General features: G+C 46.0%; 1 protein-coding gene and 1 long non-coding RNA gene across 2 annotated transcripts in view; one reads left to right on the top strand and one right to left on the bottom strand.

Annotated features, from left to right (window-relative positions):
* Nucleotides 1–4,814, bottom strand: part of LOC121458766 (lysine-specific demethylase RSBN1L-like) — a 52,912-nt gene extending 48,098 nt beyond the window's left edge. Inside the window, exon 1 of the mRNA XM_041668129.1 lies at nt 4,238–4,814. Coding sequence (XP_041524063.1) covers nt 4,238–4,799 — 562 coding nt within the window. The 5' untranslated portion in view covers nt 4,800–4,814. The remainder of the gene's footprint in view (nt 1–4,237) is intronic.
* A 56-nt stretch (nt 4,815–4,870) lies between these two features.
* LOC121458767 lies at nt 4,871–8,695 on the top strand. The gene is made up of 2 exons (XR_005975881.1): nt 4,871–5,284; nt 8,569–8,695. It is a non-coding gene; the product is annotated as an uncharacterized LOC121458767 (long non-coding RNA).
* The last annotated feature ends 13,426 nt before the right edge of the window (nt 8,696–22,121 follow it).

Raw genomic sequence — 22,121 nt, 5'->3', positions numbered from 1 at the left:
AAGAAACTATAATTAGCTTCCTTGAAGAAATAACAGAGATGCTAAGCCCGGTCGGTTTTAAAGAAAGGTATTACAATACAGGAAGAAAAACACAAGGCTTACACTCTTCTTTTTCTTTAAAGCTGAAATTGTAAAACTCAGTGAAAGAGCTGGCACACCCCGAAACAGAGCGGACAACTGCAGCACCAGAGGGGACAACAGGGCTCATCTGCAGACTTTCCAGGGCAGGCGGTCTGAGAAAATCCTCAACAGTCCAGTGTGGGGGGAAATCAAACCCCAAAAAACTACAGTTTCTACATATTCCTCACAGTACTACTAGTAGAAAAAATGAGACTATGAGAGTAACCTACCAGAAAAAGGAACAAAACAAACAGCAAGGAAAGAACCTGGGGCGTCGTCAGTGAGCTCAAGGCCCAGGGCAGACAGCTTATGCACAGGCCTTTAAGAGGAAGTGACCGGACGAAATCAGGAAGAAGGGACAGAAGGGATTGTCGTTTACATGGAAAATTATATGAAGAAGCATGTTAGAGAAGAAGCTGCTGGAGGGTACAGGAAGACTTCACTAGAAGACAGAGGTGGAGGCGGGGGGGGGCGGGTACAATAGGTCACCCCAAACACAACCTTAGCGGACTATCACCTCTCAGAAGAGTGGGACTGGGAAGGTGGCTCAGTGGGCAGGCAGCTGGCTGCTCCTCATGAGGACGTGAGTGTGACTGTTACCCCAGCACTGGGGGACAGGCGGGGACCCACAGAGCACTCTGGCCTGTCAGCTTAGCCACAGACAAGCTTTCTGGTTTGGTGAGAGATGCTATCTCAAGGCAGTGAGGTAGAGAGCAATAGAAAACACCCGAATCCCTCGTCTGGCCTCTGTATGAGCATGCAGCACACATAAACCCCAGGCTGCACATACACCCAGCGACACAGACACAGACAGAAAACAGTCCATCGCTGGAGCGTGTGAAAGCGCATGGCACCCTCAGCACACCGTCGTTCCGGCACACCGTTTTTACTTTTTTTTTTTTTTTAAAAGGACAGGTAGCCTAGGCTGGTCTAAGACCATAAATCCTCTGGCTCCCTCTCAAATGCTCGGATTAAAGGCATGCACCATCATGCCTATTTCTATACTTTTCAATTCAAATGTCACTTGGTGTTAAAGAAAACTTTAGTAGTTCATATGGTTATTTTGTAATTTTAAAAATTCAGTCCGATGTGGAGCAGTGATGGTGCACACCTTTAATCCAGCACTCGGGAGTCAGAGGCAGGTGGATCTCAGGAGGAAGAGGACAGTTCTAAAGCCTGCCTGAACTGCACAACACTATGTAAGCCCTGAAGCCTGTGCACAGCTACAGCCCATCAGACCCTTGGAGACGACAGGCACACACCATGTCAGCTCTGTGCGCAAGGCGCCTACATTAGGGCCCTCCTGGCTTGAAAGGTGGGTTAGGACCGACCCACCTTTAATTCACGGTAGGGTTAGGAAAATTAATAGCCATGCTTCAGACTCAGCAACTATTAAATGTTGTCTCAGATTGTTTCAAATACACATTTACTTTATCTGAATGCTTCTGTTAGGTAAATGAAGCTAAGATCTAGCCGGGTGTGATGGCCCAGACACAAGATGTAGTGGCTCACACCCGAATCCCAGCACTAACTGGGCTGAAGCCAGCCTGTTTGTTCTACATGGTAGTTGGCCAGCCAGAGCTACAAACAACACAACAAACAAAAACAAATAAACAACAAAGAAACAGTTCTAAAGATGTTTGAAACCGTATGTAAACACAGCAGTGAAGGTTAATACAGGTGCAGAACTGAGATCTAGTTTTTTCTCTTTTTGTTTTGGTTTTGTTTTTTTTTTTTGAGACAGGGTTTCTCTGTGTAGCCCTGGCTGTCCTGGAACTCGGGCTGAAGACCAGGCCTCGAATTCAGAGATCTGCCTGCCTCTTCCACCCCCACCCCCTCCCAGTGCTGGGATTAAGGTCATGTGCCATCACTGCCCGGCAAGATCTATTTTTCTCAAACGTCTTTATACCTAATTTCTGGTACTTAGTCTGTTAAGTCAATGTGTTGTATGTAAACAAGGGGTTTCTGAACTAGTACCGCCAACTTAGAGATTCATTTAAAGAGTATATCCGTCAAACAACAATCACTTATTCATTCACTAAGATTTGTATAAAACGCACAGAAAATAAACACTGCCTATACTTGCAACAATCTATGAAACAAATATATCTAAAAATCTTGTTACTTTGTTATCACTTTTTTTTGTTAAAGCAGAACCTAGATGCAGTCAAATTCAAACCCTAGAGTGCACCAAAATACTGAAAAGCTATCTTTTGCTTTGATTTTAATTGCCCCCCCCAAAAGTGCTGCTTCTAGCCAAAAAAAATAAATTATTTAAAGTTAATAGTTAACAAGTAGTGGCCCCACCTTTAATTCTAACAGATAGATCTCTGACTTCGAGGCTAGCCTGGTCTACAAAGTGAATTCCAGGATAGCCAAGGCTACACAGACAAGCCCTGTCTCAAAAAAACAAAAACAGAAAGAAAGAGAGAGAAGAGAGAGACACAGAGGAAGAGAAAACAATTACCATCTACTCATTATCCCACACGGGTCATGGGAAAATATCTTTCCCACCTCTTAACTTAAACACTGTCATTGCTTATACTTAAAAGTAACAGGTAGCCCACAACAGAAGGGGTTTAGGTTCGGGGGTTACTACATTTCTTTGGAGGGGCACACTTATTGTCACAGAAGACCTGGAGGTTAGAGGACACCTTGTGGGAAGCTGGTTCCCTCCATCCTGTGGGTCCTGGGGACTGAACCCAGATTGTCATGCTACATGGCAAATGCCCAAACCACCGCAACAGTCCCCAAAAGGGTTTTAAACGTCATTTAAGACAGTCACTTCACCATTATGGTCATATATCTTTGTGTTATATATATGTAGACTACACATGTATGCTATGTTATAAGCCAATATCATTTCTTAAAACGCTTATTTCCTCTCATCATTCGAATACTCCAACAATGGGGTTAATTTCTGCAGCGATTAGTAAGAAGCAAACGGGAAGTTTACACAAGCAAGACCAAACTGCGTACGGATGGACTCTGAAGCACTTTATAACTTACTTTTTATTTAGCCACTGCGACACAGACGTTTAAAACACTTAACCACCTACAACTCCAGAGCAGAAGGAAATAAATGTCATCCTCAAATTGAGCCTTCCTGAAGCAACACTCTCGAAAACTGGAACCGCGTTACAGGGTTTCACTGGGACCAGGAACACAGGTCCACTCGCTTGGCTCGGATGCAGAAATGTACATGGGTCGCATGCATGCCTTTAAATGATGAATATATTCTATTCAGATAATTTTTTCAAGATCTAAGCTACCATTAGATCAGCAAGGCTAAAACTGCTTGGCATTTCACTTGCGCTGCAAAACAAAACAGCACTTCCAAACACTGTGCGACAATGACAATGTATATTTCTGTAACCTCGTGATCTCATAAAGATCTAGTTTCCGGCTCATCCACTGTGTATTACAGTCAGAGCTCCACACAGCCACAGATAACTAAAGACTCGTTAGGAAACACTGAAAACTATACCAGCTTAAGTTACAAAAGCATACTGGAAAATGACATTTAAGAAAACTAACTGCCCATTTCTTACGCAGTCACTTGACTTGGCCATTAAAAAAAAAAAAGTCAAGGCATCTGATTTTATCATTTGCTGCAGGAGGGAGAAAGAATACGGCTGAATGCTCCTGAAGGGTAGTATTTAAGACGAGACCGCTCTAAACACTTTAAGAACATGAAGCAGTTCGAAAAGTGAAAGGCGGGCACCTCAGAAACCAAACACTCGGTGCCGCGCGCACTACCCCACTTCCCTAATAGGAAAGAAACGTGCTGGTCCTGGACGCTTCTAGCTTCTGCCGGTACACCCACCACGCACGCACTTTCTTTCTCTCTTTTCTTTCTTCTTCTTTTTTTTCTTTTAATTTTTTTTTTTTACAGGATTTTTCTGGCGTTGGAGGCTGCGTCGCCAATACGAACCCTGCGACCCGTCCGATCTCTAAAGACCTCTCTTCCCCTCTCCGTCCCTAGCCGACTGCGCCCAGGCGGGGAGTCCTCCAGCCCCGTGCACGTCCCGCGGCGCCCTAAACGGGAGTCTCCGCCACCCTCCCTCCCTCCGTGCGGCCCGCGCCCCGGCCGCTCCCCTCCCCCGGCGGCACCCACCTCGCGGCGGCTGCGGCTGCAGCGACGCCGGCCTGGCCTCGCCGTTCTCATCCCGGGCGGCGCCGCCGAGGCCGTGCCTCCGCTTCTCCCGCTCGCGCCGGTCCTTGGGGTCCTTGGGTCTGCGCGGCTTGGCGGCGGCTGAGGCGGCGGCGGCGGCGGAGGAGGAGGAGGAGGAGGGCGGCGCGGCGGGCGGGAGCAGGACGTGCTGGGGCCGCGCGTGCAGCAGCGAGGGGGCGAGCAGCAGCGTGCGCGGCAGCGGCTGCGGCGGGGGAGCGGGGGCCGCGGAGGCCGGCGGGGAGAAGCAGCTCCGGGCGGCGGCCGGGGAGGACGAGGAGGAGGCGGGCGCGAAGCTCCAAGCCGCCGGGCCGCCGTAGCTCGCAGGCTGCCTCCCGCCGCTGCCGTCGCCGTTCACTCTCCGCGGCGCCTTCCGCTCCTCGGTCCGGACCTTCTTGGCGGACGCCGCCCCCGGAGGCTCCCGCGAGGCAGGCTGCAGCTTGCCGAACGCCTCCCTGTCCGAGAGCGCGGCCGCGGCGCCCGGAGCGGGGTTCGGCGGGGCCGCCATCTTGCGCTCCTCTTGTATTTACTCTCGTCCGCTCCCCGGCGCGGGGGCACGGGGCGGGGTCTCCAGGCCGCGGCCGAGCTGCCATTGGGCCTGCTCGACTGAGGGATCCTGGAACTGGCCAATCCAAGGCGCTGACGTGGGCCGTCGGGGCGGGATCAGCGAGCGGGCCTCCGGCGGAGGTCAGAGGGCCTCTCGGTGCGGCCGGTGGCGGAGCTGCCGGGAAGGAGGGCGCGCGGCAGGCGCCCCGGGGAAATCGGGCGTCGCGGGAAGAGCCCCGACGTCTGTCAGGACCGAGGTAGCGCTGCCGTTCGCCCCGGAGACTTTGCCTTACCTACTTGTACCGCTTTCTCTTTCTGCCATGATTGGCTCGGGTCCCTCCTGCCTCTGCACGCTCTGCAAACCGGGATCCGGCGTTGTTTTGGTCGAGAACCCGATTGACCGGAAAGGCTACAAGAGTGCAGAGATGCCTTGTTTTAACTGATGTCGTAAGTGTTAATGCTTTAAAAGAGTTTCTTGCAGAGCCAGAACTTGGATCTCTTTGGAGCGGGAAGATAAAAATCACTTTAAACTGAGCTTCAGTGTTAAAGATTTTAACTTTAATTGTACCTTTAACTCACCGGGAAAAAAAAAATTCTGTTAGCGATGTTTATAAATGTTTGAAAAATCAAGTTGGACTTCTATATTTCAGAGTTCGCCAAGCATGTGCTTTGACTTCTATCTCAAATATTCGGAATTAGGGAGGTATGGGTTACAACACCGTGGAAGCCTTAGTCAGGGCGTGCCTCTTAGATCCTGAATGAGTTCAGAATCTCCAAAGGCTGGATGTAAAGATAAGAAGTGATAAATTAGCTCACCAGGGGAAAAATTGTGTGATCCCTACCAACAGTAACTGTTACTTTCTGCAGAGTTTATAGTTACCTCTCAAGAATAGTCTACTGGCTTCAGGAAATTAGAATACTTTGTTATTTTGTTACCTTTGTTTTGGTCTCATCCCCACTGCCTTAGGACTTGGAATTTTTAATGTTGTTTATAAATACATCTTTTAGTTTGTTTGTTTGGTTTGATTTTTTTTGAGTCGTAGTCTCTCTGTGTAGTCTTAGCTATCCTGAAACGTGATGTAGACTAGCCTGGCCTCAAACTCACAGACCCTGCCAGCCTCTGCCATTCCCCACCTGTTCATCCCCCCCCCCACCCTCTTCCAGCGTCCACCACTATGTCCAGCCTCATTTTTTTTTCCCTTTGGTTTTTAGAACAAGATTGTTGACAAAAAGAATATTTCCTGAAGCAAGACCCAGAAAGACAAATTTCGCATATTTTGTCTGATGTATGAAATCTAGATTTGAATCTACATACATACATACGCATATGTATTTCATGTAAAAAAGTAGACAGGGAAACAGAATTAAGGAAATGAGAGGAAGAAAGTTACCTCATGTTCTCACTTATGGGAAACGAATCAGTATATGGTATGAAAGCAGAGAGGGACTACTTGAAGAAAGAGGGGCCATCAACAAAGAGGTGAGAGGGTTGTGGTATGGATATGAGCAAACAAGGCTATATATACATGTATGGAAATGTCCTAAGGAAACAATGCAAATAAGACAATAAAATAAAGACTGTTTAGTACTGCAGATTGTCTGATCTGGGCATTCCTAACAGACTCAAGTTCTATGACTAGTATCAGTTGGTCTAGTAATCTTTTTAAGGTTCACTTTTCCATTTTCTCTCTTTAGAAAGCATCTGCTCGTGCGGTGGGGTGATTTCCAGGAAGGAAGTGACTGTTTAATGATCTACTAAATAACATACAACTATATATTTATGCATCTCAGCTATTAAGTATCGAAATGCATAGTTTCTAGCAGTGAGAGCAAGCGCTGAAGCGTGCTGACTGCGTGTGGTGAGAGATAAGACAGGACCGGAGTCAGCTGCTCACCAGTCTCCTTGCCAAGCCACTTTGCCTGGTGAGACCTCTGTTGTCTCTGTGTTAAGTGAGCAGATCTAACTACATGGTTACTATTAGCCTCTATTTGTCTTCTTCAAGATTTCAAAATCACACTGAAACCATTACAATTAAAATAATTTCTCATCAGACATGGTGATACAGCGCTGTGATCCTAGCATCTGAGAGGTAGAAGCAGGAAGACCAAAAGTTCAACTAAGCACATAGGGAGTTCAAGGCTAACTTTGGCCTCATGAATATCTGGCTAAAAAGCTAAAGTAAAATAAATTTTTAAATATCTTCTCTATTTTTATTGTATGTGTACCAGTATTTGTCTGCAGGTATATATGTGACCACATACATGCCTGGTACCTATGAATTTCTTTAGGATTGATGATTTATTATCTATTATGTGTATCTATTATGTATATATGTATTCTGCTTGCATACCAGAACACCAGACCTCATTATAGATGGTTGTGAGCCACCATGTGGTTGCTGGGAATTGAACTCAGGACCTTTGGAAGAGCAGCCACTGCTCTTAACCTCTGAACCATCTCTCCAGCCCCAAGGATTCCCTGGAATGTGAGCCTTACTAGGAAACAAATCCATGGTCTCTGCAAGAGCAATAAGTGCTCTTACCTGTTGACCATGTCTCCAACCCCTAAAATAACTTTTGCAGCTGCTAACCCCAAAGAGAGCGCCTTTTTGTCAGGGAGTTTGCAGCACTCACCTCACATTTTAATTCAGGAGAATCTGACCTGAAGGCTACAATGCACTGTGTGCAGTTACTATTTCTTGCCCCATAATATACTACGAGCAGATATATTCCTAAACTTGGTGAATCTGAGCAAAAATATGGTTGTGGATGCTCATGGACCCTTATAAATCAAAATGACAAACTCGTGTAAAATACTGTGGTCGTTTGAATGAGAGTGGTCCCCATAGGCTTGTTGGAGTACTTGGTCCCAGTTAGTGGGACTGTTTGGGAAGGGTTAGGAGGACGTGGCCTTGTTAGGATAGGTGTGTCTTTGAGGTTTCAAAAGATCATTCCAGGCTCTGTCTCTCTCTGCCTACGGGGTCAGGACGTAAAGCTCTCAGCTACTGCTCCCGAACCCTGCCTGTCCACTTCCTGTCCTGGTGAGAGTGGACCAGTGCTCTGAAGTTGTAAGCAAGCCCCCAGTTAAATGCTTTCCTTTAAAACCTCTTCATGAAAATCCATAGAACGATAGAACGTGACTGAAACAAATCTGTTCTGCTGCTTTGAACAAAGCGACGTCCACGATGATCTGGAAAGCCAAATTTAAAAGTTTCACGGCCCCGATTGATTCCATTCTTCTGCCCCAACTCTCCACCCGCTATACAAAAAAAGCATACATATTCATGATGTGTTTAAAATAAGTACATACATCGTTTTCCTAAAAATAGTGACATGATCAGCAGCTAAGAGTGCCCTACCATCTGAGCAGTGTGGAAGGTCTGCAGGTTTCTTGACCTCATGGTCTCCTTACCTTTTGCAATAGGAAAAGAGCTGAGTGGGCAGGGACATTGGACCTGGACCTAAAGACAGTACTGTAAAACATGCTTAATTATAACTAAGTCCAAGGATGCTAGCTAGTAAAAGTCTGTCTCTGTATAAACAGCCGTTACCTGTCAACTGTATCGTACCTAACAATGCTTAACTGGGGAAGAATTTTTACCACTGTTGTCAGCTCCTCCTGGCGTAGTCTGCTTCTGTGTGTCCACACGTGTATAATATGCGGCCAGAGAGCAGCCTCGGGTGCTGGTCCTTGGCTGACATCTGTCTTTTCTTTTCTTTTTTCTTTTTAGACACGATCTCTAACTGGCCTGGAACTTACCAAGCAGACTTTTTAAAAAAGCAAACCAGGAGGGCCCCATCTGCAACCAGGCCTGTGAATTTTGTTTTGTTTTGTTTTTAAAGGGTTTTATTTGTTTCTCTCTGTGTATGTACTTACGGGTGCCCGTGGTATTTGCCTGTATGTGTGTCTGTGTGAGAGTGTTGGATCCTGGTTTTACAGACAGTTGTGAGCTGCCATGTGGGTGCTAGGAATTGAACCCAGGTCCTCTGGAAGAATAGCTGTGTTCTTAACCACTGAGCCGTCCCTCCAGCCCCCATAACCAGCTTCTTAACCACAGTCTTCCTTCCAGTTTGAGTATGTACTTAAGCTTGGGAGGGAGAAAACAGGAAGGCAAAAGAGAGAACTGTAGCCAAAGGCTCGGCCACTGTGTAAAAGCTTCCTCGGTGAGGCAGTAGCAACCACAAAGCAGGAAGCAGACGGTGCAAGGCGGAGTCAGAAGACCCACAGGGAGTAAGTCGGAGCCGTTCTTAAATGTCTCTTTGAGAAATTATTTTGCGCTCAGGGTTTTTATATGAAGAGGCGTCATATCATTTTGGTGCCCATTTTAAGAAAGGGAAAGCCTGTTTTCCAGTCAGTCCTGTCGGAAGAGGGGTCACTTGGCAAAGATGGTGAGCACAGCACAATGTATAGTGACCTCAAGCCTTCACGTGACAAAGTGTAATGGAAACTGCTTACTCACGGAGCGTCTGGATTTAAGACCCAGCCCTTGCCCAGTTTGTGAACTTGCATCCCCACATCTCCTTCGCTTTAATTGTGAGCAGGGAAACCCTGCCCCCAGCATCATCACGATCAGTTCTGTAGAGTCAGTCCCACTGCCAAAATCTCACTGCCTAGAATGCTGCTTACTGGGCACCTCAGCTGTGTCAGGTGGGGTTTCTGCTGTAATGTCAGTCACTCTGCCAAAATCTCACTGCCTAGAATGCTGCTTACTGGGCACCTCACCTGTGTCAGGTGGGGTTTCTGCTTGTAATGTCAGTCACTCTGCTAAAATCTCACCACCCTTAGGATGCTGTACCAGGTGGGGTTTCCGCCTCAGCTTAGCTTTAGAATGTTTTCTGTTTTCCAAGACCTTTTTTTTTTAATAGGGTCTCACTAGTAGACCAGGTGAACCTCGGATTCACAGAAACCTTCCTGCCTCTATCTCCCAGGTGCTGGGTTTACAGGTATATACCACCACACCTGGCTGTTTCAAAGGCCTTTATGAAACAGCTGAAATTTATAGTGTGTGCTGATGATAAGTCAATTGTCTTTCGATGTATCCTATCTTGCAGCAAAAAAACTGTCAGGTCCCAAAGAAACCCAGGACAAGTCTCAGTCCCTGTGGCTTCTCCCAGCACTTCTCACCCCTCCCCCTACCCTAAACCTCTCCAGCCCAGGGGCTTCACTGCCCTTCCCCTGTTCCAGATACCTAGATAACTCAGCCATTCTCGCACACACGTGTATGTGTGTGTATGTGTGTGTATGGATGTGTGTATGTATGTGTGTATGTGTGTGTATGTATATGTATGTGTGTATGTATGTGTGTGTATGTATGTGTATGTGTGAGTATGCATATGTATGTGTGTATGTGTGGTGTGTATGTGTATGTATATGTATGTGTGTATGTATGTGTATATGTATGTGTATATGTGTATGTATGTGTGAGTATGCATATGTATGTGTGTATGTGTGTGTATGTATATGTATGTGTGTATGTATATGTATGTGTGTGTCTCTCCTGTCTCACTGTCCCCTGGCCCTCCACTCATCACCCATTTCAGTCCAGACCCTTCCAGATACCTCTGACTGTGCTCTCCCTCAATTCTACAACAAAGCCCTTCTCAACCATACCTAAGAGCGGTGATGTCCTCATTTTTCAAGCATATGCTGGCCTCCAGAAGTGCGGTGTACATGAACATACATTCATACGCAAACAGGGTTGGGAGCAGGGCTTAAAAGACTGACTGGGCATGGTGGTGTGGTACTCACCTTTATTACCAGCACTCGAGAGTCAGGCGGATCTGTGTGAGTTCAAGGCCACCCTCATCTACAGGACAGGATAGTCAGGACCACTTAGAGAAACCCTGTCTCTAGAAGAAAAACAAAGAGTAAAGTGCTCAGAGATCGGGTTCCCAGGACCCATGGAGAGCTGGATGCAGTGGGATGCATCTGTAATCCAGCACCCTTAGGTCCAGACAGAAGGCAGAAACAGGAAAATGCCTCGCATCTTGTGGGCCCGTGGAGTCTCATTGGCAGCAGTGAACGGTGAGGGCCAGCACCCAATGTGAGTGTCCTGTGACGTCTACGCGTGCTCGGAGGTACATGGGTGCCCTGCACCATACACACCAAAAACTAACTCAATTAAATAGATACCAGAAACAGTCCTCCTACAAGACCACGTGTTCTAATCCTTTTAAATAACACCACTCAAGTCCGAGATAACTACAGAGCAAAATGCACAAATTTGTATTTTCCATAGAACTTGTAAAACTTCCCCTTCCTAATCTGGGGCACAGTCACACAATACAATCTTTTAGGTTTGTTTTTCATTCATTGGTCTGATTTGGGGACACGCATATGTGGAGGCAAAACACTACCTGAAGAAGCTCCTCTTCTTCCACCATGGGGCCCCCACCAGGCTTTGTTGAGATTTTGTACGCATTTGGTGTGTTGCCTGAACGTATGTCTGTGTAGGGTGTTGAGACCCCTAGAACCGAAGTTACAGTGAATGTGGGTGGCACTGTTCCATGGGTGGAGCATGAACTGTGTTTGAGTGAAGAAAGCTAGCTGAGAGCAAGCATGCCGGTAGCTTGCTTCTGTGTCGCTCTGCTCTTGATTGTGGATATGACTGAAACTAACTACATGAATCGCTGCTTTGACTTCCCCCAAATAATGGACTATATATTGTAAAGCCAAATAAACTCCTTCCTCCTCCCCTCAGCTGCCTTTTTGTCGGGATGGTTTTAACACAGCAACAGAAATGAAACTAGGACCCTGAAGAAAATCCTTACCGAAGAGGATACACTGGTGGCACACACCTGTGAAAAGATGATTCCTGTGGGAGCTCCTTTGGCCAACAGCCTTTAAGATAGCAGCCCACTTGGGCATGGTCTCTTATACTACAAATGCAGCTATAAAGCTTGTGCTGGCTCTCTTGCTCCCGGTTCTCACTTCTGGCTGCTAGAGTCTGTTTCTGTTCCCCGTTAGTGCAGAGGATTGTGATTTAGGACAGTGATCTATGGGTCTCCCCTAAATAAATAACCCTTTATTATACATAATTCTGAACTAGTGTGGGATTATTTTGTATCTTCCATCATCAGATGATATAGCTGAAATGTGTACCAATACAAAGAACAAGATACCACCAAACACCTATTGGTATATCAAAGCCTGGAACTCTGGCTGTACCAAGTGCTGGTACCAACAGAGAGCAACAGGTACTTTGATAGTCTTCTAATAATCCAGAAATCATGCTCCTTGGAATTTATCCAAAGGAGCTGAAAGCTCAGGGTCACACAGAATTTATATATGGATGTTTATGGTAGCTTTACTCATAACTGCTAAACTAGGAACAACGAAGACGTTCTTGGATACATAAACTGTGATGTAGCCAGCCAATGGGATGGGTACTCTTCATCACTAAATGGAATAAGAAGGTATCAATCCATGCAAAGACATGAAGTAAGACTAGGTGAAGAATGCTAATGAAAATGCTGGATTTGGCCTGATTTGCTACATAAAGTTCTGGGAAGGGAACTCTGGAGACAGACTATGGGTGATGGGGGTGAGTAGAGGAATGATGTGTTTTAGGGCAGATGAAATACTCTGACGTTATTACAGTGGGTGCATGTCATTGTACCTTTGTCCAAACACAAGACTCTGCTCTGTGATATAAATAATAGGCTCTGGATGTATCAATAGGCTTATCAGTTGTAGCAAATGGAGCACTCCTGGGGGGAGTAGTGTTGATCGAGAGGGCTGTGGACATTTGAGGACAGAGCACAAGTTTTCTACATTCTGCTCAGTTTAGTTTTTGTGAACCTAAAAAGTGTTCTGAAAACTACTGGGGCTGGAGAAATGGCTTAGCAGTTACAAGCACTAGCTGTTCTTCCAGACGACTGGAGCTGAGTCCCCAGCACCCAAGTCTGCTCACACCTGTCTTACCAGTTACCATGTCTCTGCTCGCACCTGTCTTAGCGGTTACCATGTCTCTGCTCACACCTGTCTTAGTGGTTACCATGTCTCTGCTCACACCTGTCTTTACAGTTACCATGTCTCTGCTCACACCTGTCTTTACGGTTACCATGTCTCTGCTCACACCTGTCTTAGCGGTTACCATGTCTCTGCTCACACCTGTCTTAGCGGTTACCATGTCTCTGCTCACACCTGTCTTTACAGTTTCCTTGTCTCTGCTCACACCTGTCTTTGCAGTTACTATGTCTCTGCTCACACCTGTCTTTACAGTTGCCATGTCTCTGCTCACACCTGTTTTAGCAGTTACCATGTCTCTGTTCACACCTGTCTTTACAGTTACCATGTCTCTGCTCACACCTGTCTTTACGGTTACCATGTCTCTGTTCACACCTGTCTTAGCAGTTACCATGTCTCTGTTCATACCTGTCTTAGCAGTTACCATGTCTCTGCTCACACCTGTCTTTACAGTTACCATGTCTCTGCTCACACCTGTCTTAGCAGTTACCATGTCTCTGCTCACACCTGTCTTAGCAGTTACCATGTCTCTGTTCACACCTGTCTTTACAGTTACCATGTCTCTTGCTCACACCTGTCTTTACAGTTACCATGTCTCTGCTCACACCTGTCTTTACAGTTACCATGTCTCTGCTCACACCTGTCTTAGCGGTTACCATGTCTCTGCTCACACCTGTCTTAGCGGTTACCATGTCTCTGCTCACACCTGTCTTAGCGGTTACCATGTCTCTGCTCACACCTGTCTTAGCGGTTACCATGTCTCTGCTCACACCTGTCTTAGCGGTTACCATGTCTCTGCTCACACCTGTCTTTACAGTTACCATGTCTCTGCTCACACCTGTCTTAGCAGTTACCATGTCTCTGCTCACACCTGTCTTAGCAGTTACCATGTCTCTGTTCACACCTGTCTTAGCGGTTACCATGTCTCTGCTCACACCTGTCTTTACAGTTTCCTTGTCTCTGCTCACACCTGTCTTTGCAGTTACCATGTCTCTGCTCACACCTGTCTTTACGGTTACCATGTCTCTGTTCACACCTGTCTTAGCAGTTACCATGTCTCTGTTCACACCTGTCTTAGCAGTTACCATGTCTCTGCTCACACCTGTCTTTACAGTTACCATGTCTCTGCTCACACCTGTCTTAGCAGTTACCATGTCTCTGCTCACACCTGTCTTAGCAGTTACCATGTCTCTGTTCACACCTGTCTTTACAGTTACCATGTCTCTTGCTCACACCTGTCTTTACAGTTACCATGTCTCTGCTCACACCTGTCTTTACAGTTACCATGTCTCTGCTCACACCTGTCTTTGCAGTTACCATGTCTCTGCTCACACCTGTCTTAGTGGTTACCATGTCTCTGCTCACACCTGTCTTTGCGGTTACCATGTCTCTGTTCACACCTGTCTTTACAGTTACCATGTCTCTGTTCACACCTGTCTTAGCGGTTACCATGTCTCTGCTCACGCCTGTCTTAGCAGTTACCATGTCTCTGTTCACACCTGTCTTAGCGGTTACCATGTCTGTTCACACCTGTCTTTGCAGTTACCATGTCTTCTCTCACACTCATCTTTAATTCCAGCTCCAGAGGGTCTAATGCCTTCTGCTAACCCCCAAGGACCTTTAGCATTCTCATACACATACCCAAAACCCCAGACACACATTAAAGAAAAAAAACAGCTCTAGTGGCACATACCTTTAATCCCAGTTCTTGGGAAGTGAGTTCAAGGCCAGTCTGAACTACAAAGCAAACTCCAGGCCAGCAAGGGCTATACAGTGAGACTCTGTCAAGAAAGGAAAGAAGGAAGAAAAATTACCTGGTTCTGCTATCATGACAACAAACAAAATAACGTAGAAGCCGAGTATTGTTCTGTTTCTCCATTCTCTGCATTCTAGGAGTATTTGCATAACTTACAGGGCACTGTGAAGACCTAGTCTTTGGACTGGAAAAATGGCTCAGTGGTTAGGTTCAATACCCAACACCCACAAGACAGCTAACAACACTCTATAACTCTAGTTCCAGGGGATCCAACACTCTCTTCTGTTCTCTGTGGGCACTGCACAAATGTGCAGAGATGTAAGTGTAGACAAAACAACCATACACACATACACAAACTAAAGGTTAAAAGTACACAAAACAACAGGTCACTTATTGCCGTTGATTTCTCTGGTTCTGGTCCTCTCAGCACTCAGTCTTGGTAGACCTGGTACTCCATGGCCCTGAGATACTCCAGAAGACCCAGCTCTCCCATGGCCACACTCTGCCTTTGCAAAATCTGGACCATGTTGACCTCTGCCCTCTTTTTTTTCCCCCAGCTTTCCTTCCTCCAGAAATAGAATCTCAGTTGTGGGCAGCCTGTGTTGTTCTCTTCAGGTATTTCATTTTGTTTGAGATAATAATTTGATCTGTAATCCACGCTTGAGCTTCTTGGGCATGCCTCCAAATTCTAGGTAGGACTGCAAGTGTATACCCACCCAGCTTCTATTCCCTCTTTTGCAATTTTGAAACAGGATTTCATGAAGCCCAAGCTTCAAATTCACTATGTAGCCACAATACCCTTGACCTTAACCTGTTGTTATTCTGGTCTTCCTGCCTCCACCTTCCAGAAGCTGAGTTTTATAGGCATGTGCCAGTTTGTAAATTGTGCTGGAAATACATACTATGGGCATTCCGACTGTGCTTCTGTCTGTATTAATGGCATTAACCAAGCTTCTTCTGTGCCAAATAATATTAATGGCATTCCGTTACAGTCAGTCTTGAAGCAAAGACACAAACACATCAACACATTTGAAAATTAGAGGAAGGGAGCATTTTTGTTAAAAAAAAAATCTTTAATTATCCTACCCGAACTTAACCCCATTTGTCTATTTGTACTTTGATGCATTCACTCGATATATTAGGTATAAATTTAATGTGTCCATGCAGAACCACAGCTCTCTTCCTAAAAGGAATAAGAGAGAGTTTATTCTGGAGACACTTTGAGTGCTCACAGTCTGGGAACACAGATTTACCTCACCTCAGTTCCGTATCCCAATGTAAGCAGTTCCATGAAGTTGTATAGAACAGAGAAAGTCATAAATCAAGGTGAGTCTCAAATATACTGTTGGGTCTGTTCTGATGGAACTTCTGCCTCACCCCTGAATGGACAACCCCATCTCTCCCCGCCTCACCCCACCCACTCAGAGAGTCTCTGAGCAAAGGAAAGGAGCCAGAAGCCCAGTTCCACATTCTTGGAGGTTACTGTGGCTTCCTTCCCTGATGCCGCCAGTCACCCAAATCCCCATATAAGCTCTCAGCTTTTGACCAAACTTGGGCACAAACCCAGCTTCCTGTGGACACCTCATCACCCCTCACCTACAACCTATAAAACCTCCCTGCCCTGCTCAGGCATGTGACCTCTTTGACCTTGGTCTCTGAGACCAGGGAACCTGCCCTGGAGTTGCTTTGCCCTCAACAAACCTGTTGTTATACTTTTTCAGTTCAGCTTGATCTGGCTTACTGCATCAGCAAAGAGGCTTATTATTTAGGGCAGAAAACCTATTAGCTACACACACCAGAGAGGCAAGGATAACCAGATGGGGACACTTTTTCATGGACTCAAGATACTATTCAATGACACTTTTAGCTTTTGGACTGAAGAAAGCCAAAAGTCTGTTAAATTAGTAGATTGAATATATATATATATATATATATATATATATATATATATATATATATATGTCACAAGGTGTTAGTTCTATACAGAGGTGGGTAAGGAATGGCTGTTCCAGTGTGCTAGAACAGCCCAAGATAAAGCACTTACCTCTGAACCCGCAACGTTCCAATCTCAGCTGTACCGCAATTCTAATCAGCCTGTCAATCTGCATACACAGCTTCTTTTCAGGAGTTTTCATCCAGAAATGTCCGTGATAATCTTAGTATCCTGCTCTTTAGAAAGTGAAGTCTAACAGGAAAGTTGCCCTCAGGTGAAAATCATTTTCATTGAGTTCTGTTGTATCAGGGTCTATAGTTTATATACACACACGTGTGTATGTATGCACACATGCATGTACAGAGTGGGAGTCGCAAGAGCAGGGAATGCAGTTTGCTTGTCCTGTACCCTTGCCCATTAGAGGTGAGGTTGTTACTTTGAACCCCGGTCTGGACAGGCCCATTCTCCAGTTCTTGTTGGTGGCCCCACTCTTTCCTTACCCACAGAGCCTGCCCTGCTATACTGCCTTCCATTCTGTACTTATGTCACCAGGGGGCGGAGCTCTCAGTGTCCCCAGTCATCAGTCAAGGTACTGCAGCTTATTCTTGGCACACTCAGGAATAGAATCAGGGGTCCAGCTACACAGCAGATGGCAGAGCTCAGGCCCAGGGCAAAGACAAAGGAGAAACGTGATGTGTTTTCTCCTCATGTAGGTCAGCTCTTCTAGAGTCCTCAGTTTCTGTCGCTCCTCCTCCCAGGATCCTGATTTCCACCAGACCGCTCAGAGCAATCCAGGAAAATGAAAGTTAGTTCACAGCCTTTCCATGGCTTCTGCATCAGGCCCTGCCTCCCCTTGTTGATGGACTGTGTTATGGAACTGTAAGCTGAAATAAACATCTCTCCCTACATTGTTTTTGGTCATGGTATTTATCATAGCAATAGAAACCCTCACCAAAACATGTCACAAGTTTTGAGATCCTGTCTCAACGACAACAAAGAAAGAATTTCTCCTCTGTCTCAGGATCTCCACCTGGACAGGCTGTCAAGATGACATGAAATAGGGGAACAAATGAATTTGAAATTACAATATGAAAAATGATATTACATTCTCCTCTGGAGATTAAAACAAACCTACAGGGGCTGGAGAGATGGCTCAGTGGTTTAGAGCGTTGTCTGCTCTTCCAAAGGTCCTGAGTTCAATTCCCAGCAACCACATGGTGGCTCACAACCATCTGTAAAGACGTCTGGCGCCCTCATCTGGCCTTCAGGCATACAGACAGAATATTGTATATATAATAAATAAATAAATATTAAAAAAATAAAATAAAACAAACCTACAAAAACGCTCCTAATAAGGCTGACTGGATGACTCATAACGCTCAACTGCTCCTGCAGAGGACATTCATATAATGGCTCAGAAATGTGTCTAACTCCAGTCCCAGGAGGACCCCTAGGTACCAGGTGCACATGCAGTATGTGTGTGTGTGTGTATACATATATATGTGTATATATATATATATGTGTGTGTGTGTGTGTGTGTGTATACATATATGTGTATATATATATATAGGCAAAACACTAATTCACATAAAATAAAAATAAACCTTTTTTTTAAAGCTGGGCCTTGGGGCACACACTTGTGGGTTGTTAAAGTATTTTATGTACATGAGTGTTCTATCTTCATGGACACCAGCAGCGGGCATCAGATCCCATTATAGATGATCGTGAGTCACCATATTCCTAGAGAATCTGGAAGAGCAGATAGTGTCCTTAACCTCTGAGCCATCCCTCCGGAGTCCTCTCTCCATCACAGAACATTGCATGCATGGTGGTTCTCTTTATCCTCTCAGTACTTTGGTAAGGACATCCTGCGCTGGTGTGCTGGACAGCGCTCTCTGTGAGTGCTGGGGAGGCGGGTAAACTGGTCCTTGTCTTCACAGCAGCAGGCAAACCCACAAAGGTGCTGTACATACCGCTCAGAATGGGGCATTTACATACGGGGTACTAGCCTTACTTCTGTTAGAACAGACCGCCCCGAAGGCCCATGTCATAAAACCCAACATTTAGTGCATTATTAAGAGCTAGTTTCCGTAAATATAGCACCCCAAGTTAATGAAGCTTTCTGATCCAAATCATTACATTAGAATTTGTGATAGCAAGAATCCTTTGATGTCAGTGATGTGGGTTCTCTTCTGTAATTAAACAACTGTTTTAAAAAAAAGAAGAAGAAATGAAGGCATCAATGTGAAAGACAGTTCTCACTCCCAAGAGAAGGAAAGAGAGTTTGCTCTGAAGTAAAATATGAATGACCAAGGCCCAGAAAGGCAAATTTAGGTTACCTCAAATCCCATGTTTTAAAAAGAGACGACGCAGGTTCCTGGAATTGGAATTGGGAGTGGCTGGGAGTCACTGTGTGGGTGCTCAGAACTCGGGTCGGGTCTTCTGCAAGAGCAGACCACTCCCAACGAGGTTCTTCTCCAGCCCCCCAAATTCCATGTTTTAACAAAGTAGCAATTTTGTAGTTTTATAGTAACAACAAAAGAAGTCATATATCGCAGGGCGATGATGGCGCACGCCTTTAATCCCAGCACTCAGGAGGCAGAGGCAGGCGGATCTCTGTGAATTCAAGACCAGCCTGGGCTACAAGAGCTAGTTCCAGGACAGGCTCCAAAGCCACAGAGAAACCCTGTCTCGAAAAAAACCAAAAAAAAAAAAAAAGTCATATATCAAAACATTTTCAAGCTCATCAGATGGGTCACAGGAAAGTGACCCCTGCTCCCCCCCGACCCCCTGAGATGCTATCAGGTGATGCTCAGCTTCTGGTTCAGTGGTCACAGGGAGGTCATACACAGAGGGGGCAGTAAGTGGCTACCTAGAGGCTGAAAGCCCGAGACGCCTGACTCTAGGTCTGTAACAGTCCAACCTCTCCACAATCGTGGGAGTTCTAGCCAGCCCGTTGCCTTAGAACGTCCAGCGTGGATAACTTCTCAGAGACCAGGGAAGCGGGAGATCAAGAGCCAGTGTAATAGTAGGTTTCTGACACTGTTACTCTTGGGGACTCGTGCACTCCAGACAGCTCCTTTTACCCTGGTGTCCTCACCACCAGGGACTTCTCCCTCACCACCAGCAACTTCCTCACACCAGGGACTTCCTCACTCCAGCGACTTCCTCGCACATTTCATGGCCTTTGGACTCCCTCCAGTGGCCAAACACTTCCTGAACTTGCCAGGTTGCAGCTTCCTTTGAACCGCCGCCCCCCTCCTGCCAACACCTGGGCTAATGGATGAAGGGAACCTAAGTGTTTATAGGGGTAACAAGGCAGATGCAGCAGTCGCTAATCGTAGACCATGGGTTGCTGTATGACTCGGCGTTTGTATTTTTGAACATTTATGTGTTAAACGCTGAACAGAAAGACCTGCTAACCTGGGAGTGGTGGCGCACCCCTTTGATCCCTGTACTTTGGAGGCAGAGGCAGGTGGATCTCTGAGTTCAAGGCCAGCCTGATCTACACAGTGAGTTAGTTCCAGGACAGCCAGGGCTACACAGAAAAACTCTGTCTCAAAAAAATCAAAAAAGGAAGCCGGGCGATGGTGGCTCACACCTTTAATCCCAGTACTCGGGAGGCAGAGGCAGGCGGATCTCTGTGAGTTCGAGACCAGCCTGGTCTACAAGAGCTAGTTCCAGGACAGGCTCCAAAGCCACAGAGAAACCCTGTCTCGAAAAAAACCAAAAAAAAAAAAAAAAAAAAAAAAGAAGAAGAAGAAGAAGAAAGAAAAAGACAATATTTAAAATATTACATGATGAAATTGTCTTAATAATTATGGGATTATTTTTAAATGTCTGAAGAGAGAAGCACTCCTCCACCTCTCTCTTAATAGGTTCAGATAAGAATGGCTGCAGTCAGGCCCTGCCCTGCCCTAAGGTCCGCCATGTTGTGTAGCACTCGTGGTTCTGAATGTCTTGCCCTGAGATTTCTAAGAACTCTTTAAACTGAATTGTAAAAATAGAGCACCTGGTGGGTACGCGAGCAGGAACCCTCTGTCTGGCTCACCCGCGTGGAGCCGCCTCATTCCTGGGAGCAGAAAGGGTCTCCATATGTGTGTGTCAAGGACAGTGGGGGTACATAGGTGCAATTAGGTTCCTCCAGATAAACCAGACCCAAGGACTTAGCAGGGACAACAGACCAAGGAAAGGGTGTGGCTCCTTTTCCTGAGCCAAGTAAAGATGATAGTTGTCCAACGGGCTGGCAAGATGGCTCAGTAGCTGAAGGAACTTGGGCTGTGCATGTGATGAAATGAGTCGCATCACTGGGGCTTTCTTGGTGGAAGAAGAGGGTTGGTTCTTTCATGTTGCCCTTGGATCTCTATATGCACACCTTGCTGTACACACATGTACACACACATGCACACACACACACGTGTATCCCAGACTGAAGAGCTGAGAACTCCCAACTCTCTCTGGAGCTTCAACTTGGCTTCATCCCTGCCCTGATGTATCCACTCAACTGCCACCTGTTTGTCCGGGTCTGCTGTCTGTCCACCCATCCACCCACCACCCAGCAGTTCCTTCTGAACACGGTGCTGTCTCTTTGCCTCTGCAAATGGACTTGGCTCTGCTCCTGTGCAGATCTGGAGTGGCCTGAGACTCCCTGAAGCAGCAGCTTCCTTGTTGCAGCTTGGTTCTGTTCCAGATACTGACCTGTCTACACAGAGAATTGTGCATCTCTGTAGGTTTCTCATCTTCGACTTCCCTCTTGGAACTCCATGAGTCTTTGTAGGCACATTATAACCTACATATATTGTATGGATGTACGTATAGATATAGTCACTGATCTGTAATGCATGGATACAGTGTAGATACAGTCGCTGATCTGTAATGTATGGATATATGCGTAGATACAGTCGCTGATCTGTAATGTATGGATACAGTGTAGATACAGTCGCTGATCTGTAATGCATGGATACAGTGTAGATACAGTCGCTGATCTGTAATGCATGGATATATGCATAGATACAGTCGCTGATCTGTAATGTATGGATATATGCATAGACACAGTCGCTGATCTATAATGTATGGATACAGTGTAGATACAGTCGCTGATCTGTAATGCATGGATACAGTGTAGATACAGTCGCTGATCTGTAATGCATGGATATATGCATAGATACAGTCGCTGCTCTGTAATGCATGGATATATGTATAGATACAGTCGCTGATCTGTAATGCATGGATACAGTGTAGATACAGTTGCTGCTCTGTAATGCATGGATATATGTATAGATACAGTCACTGATCTGTAATGCATGGATATATGTATAGATACAGTCTCTGATCTGTAATGCATGGATATATGTATAGATACAGTCGCTGATGTGTAATGTGTGACCAGAGAGTTAATATGGTAAGACTGAACTGAAGGGCTTGTGGCCTGGCCTGTGAGATGGCTCAGCAGATGAAAGGGGCTTGCCACCAAGCCTGACCATCTAAGGAGATAACTACTCCTGCAAACTGTTCTCTGGCCTCTATGGGCATGTGGCTCCACCCCCAAAATAAATACTTGTAATTAAAACACAGAAAGGAAGGAAGGAAAGAAAGAAAGAAAGAAGAAAGGAAGAGAAGAACCATA

The sequence above is a fragment of the Microtus oregoni genome, unplaced genomic scaffold, assembly GCF_018167655.1.
Source record: "Microtus oregoni isolate MIOR12 unplaced genomic scaffold, Mior012 000018F_ref0000195, whole genome shotgun sequence".
Classification (NCBI taxonomy): Eukaryota; Metazoa; Chordata; class Mammalia; order Rodentia; family Cricetidae; genus Microtus; species Microtus oregoni.
The sequence above is the reverse complement of the archived record's forward strand: the minus strand, read 5'-3'. Positions and strand labels throughout refer to the sequence as shown.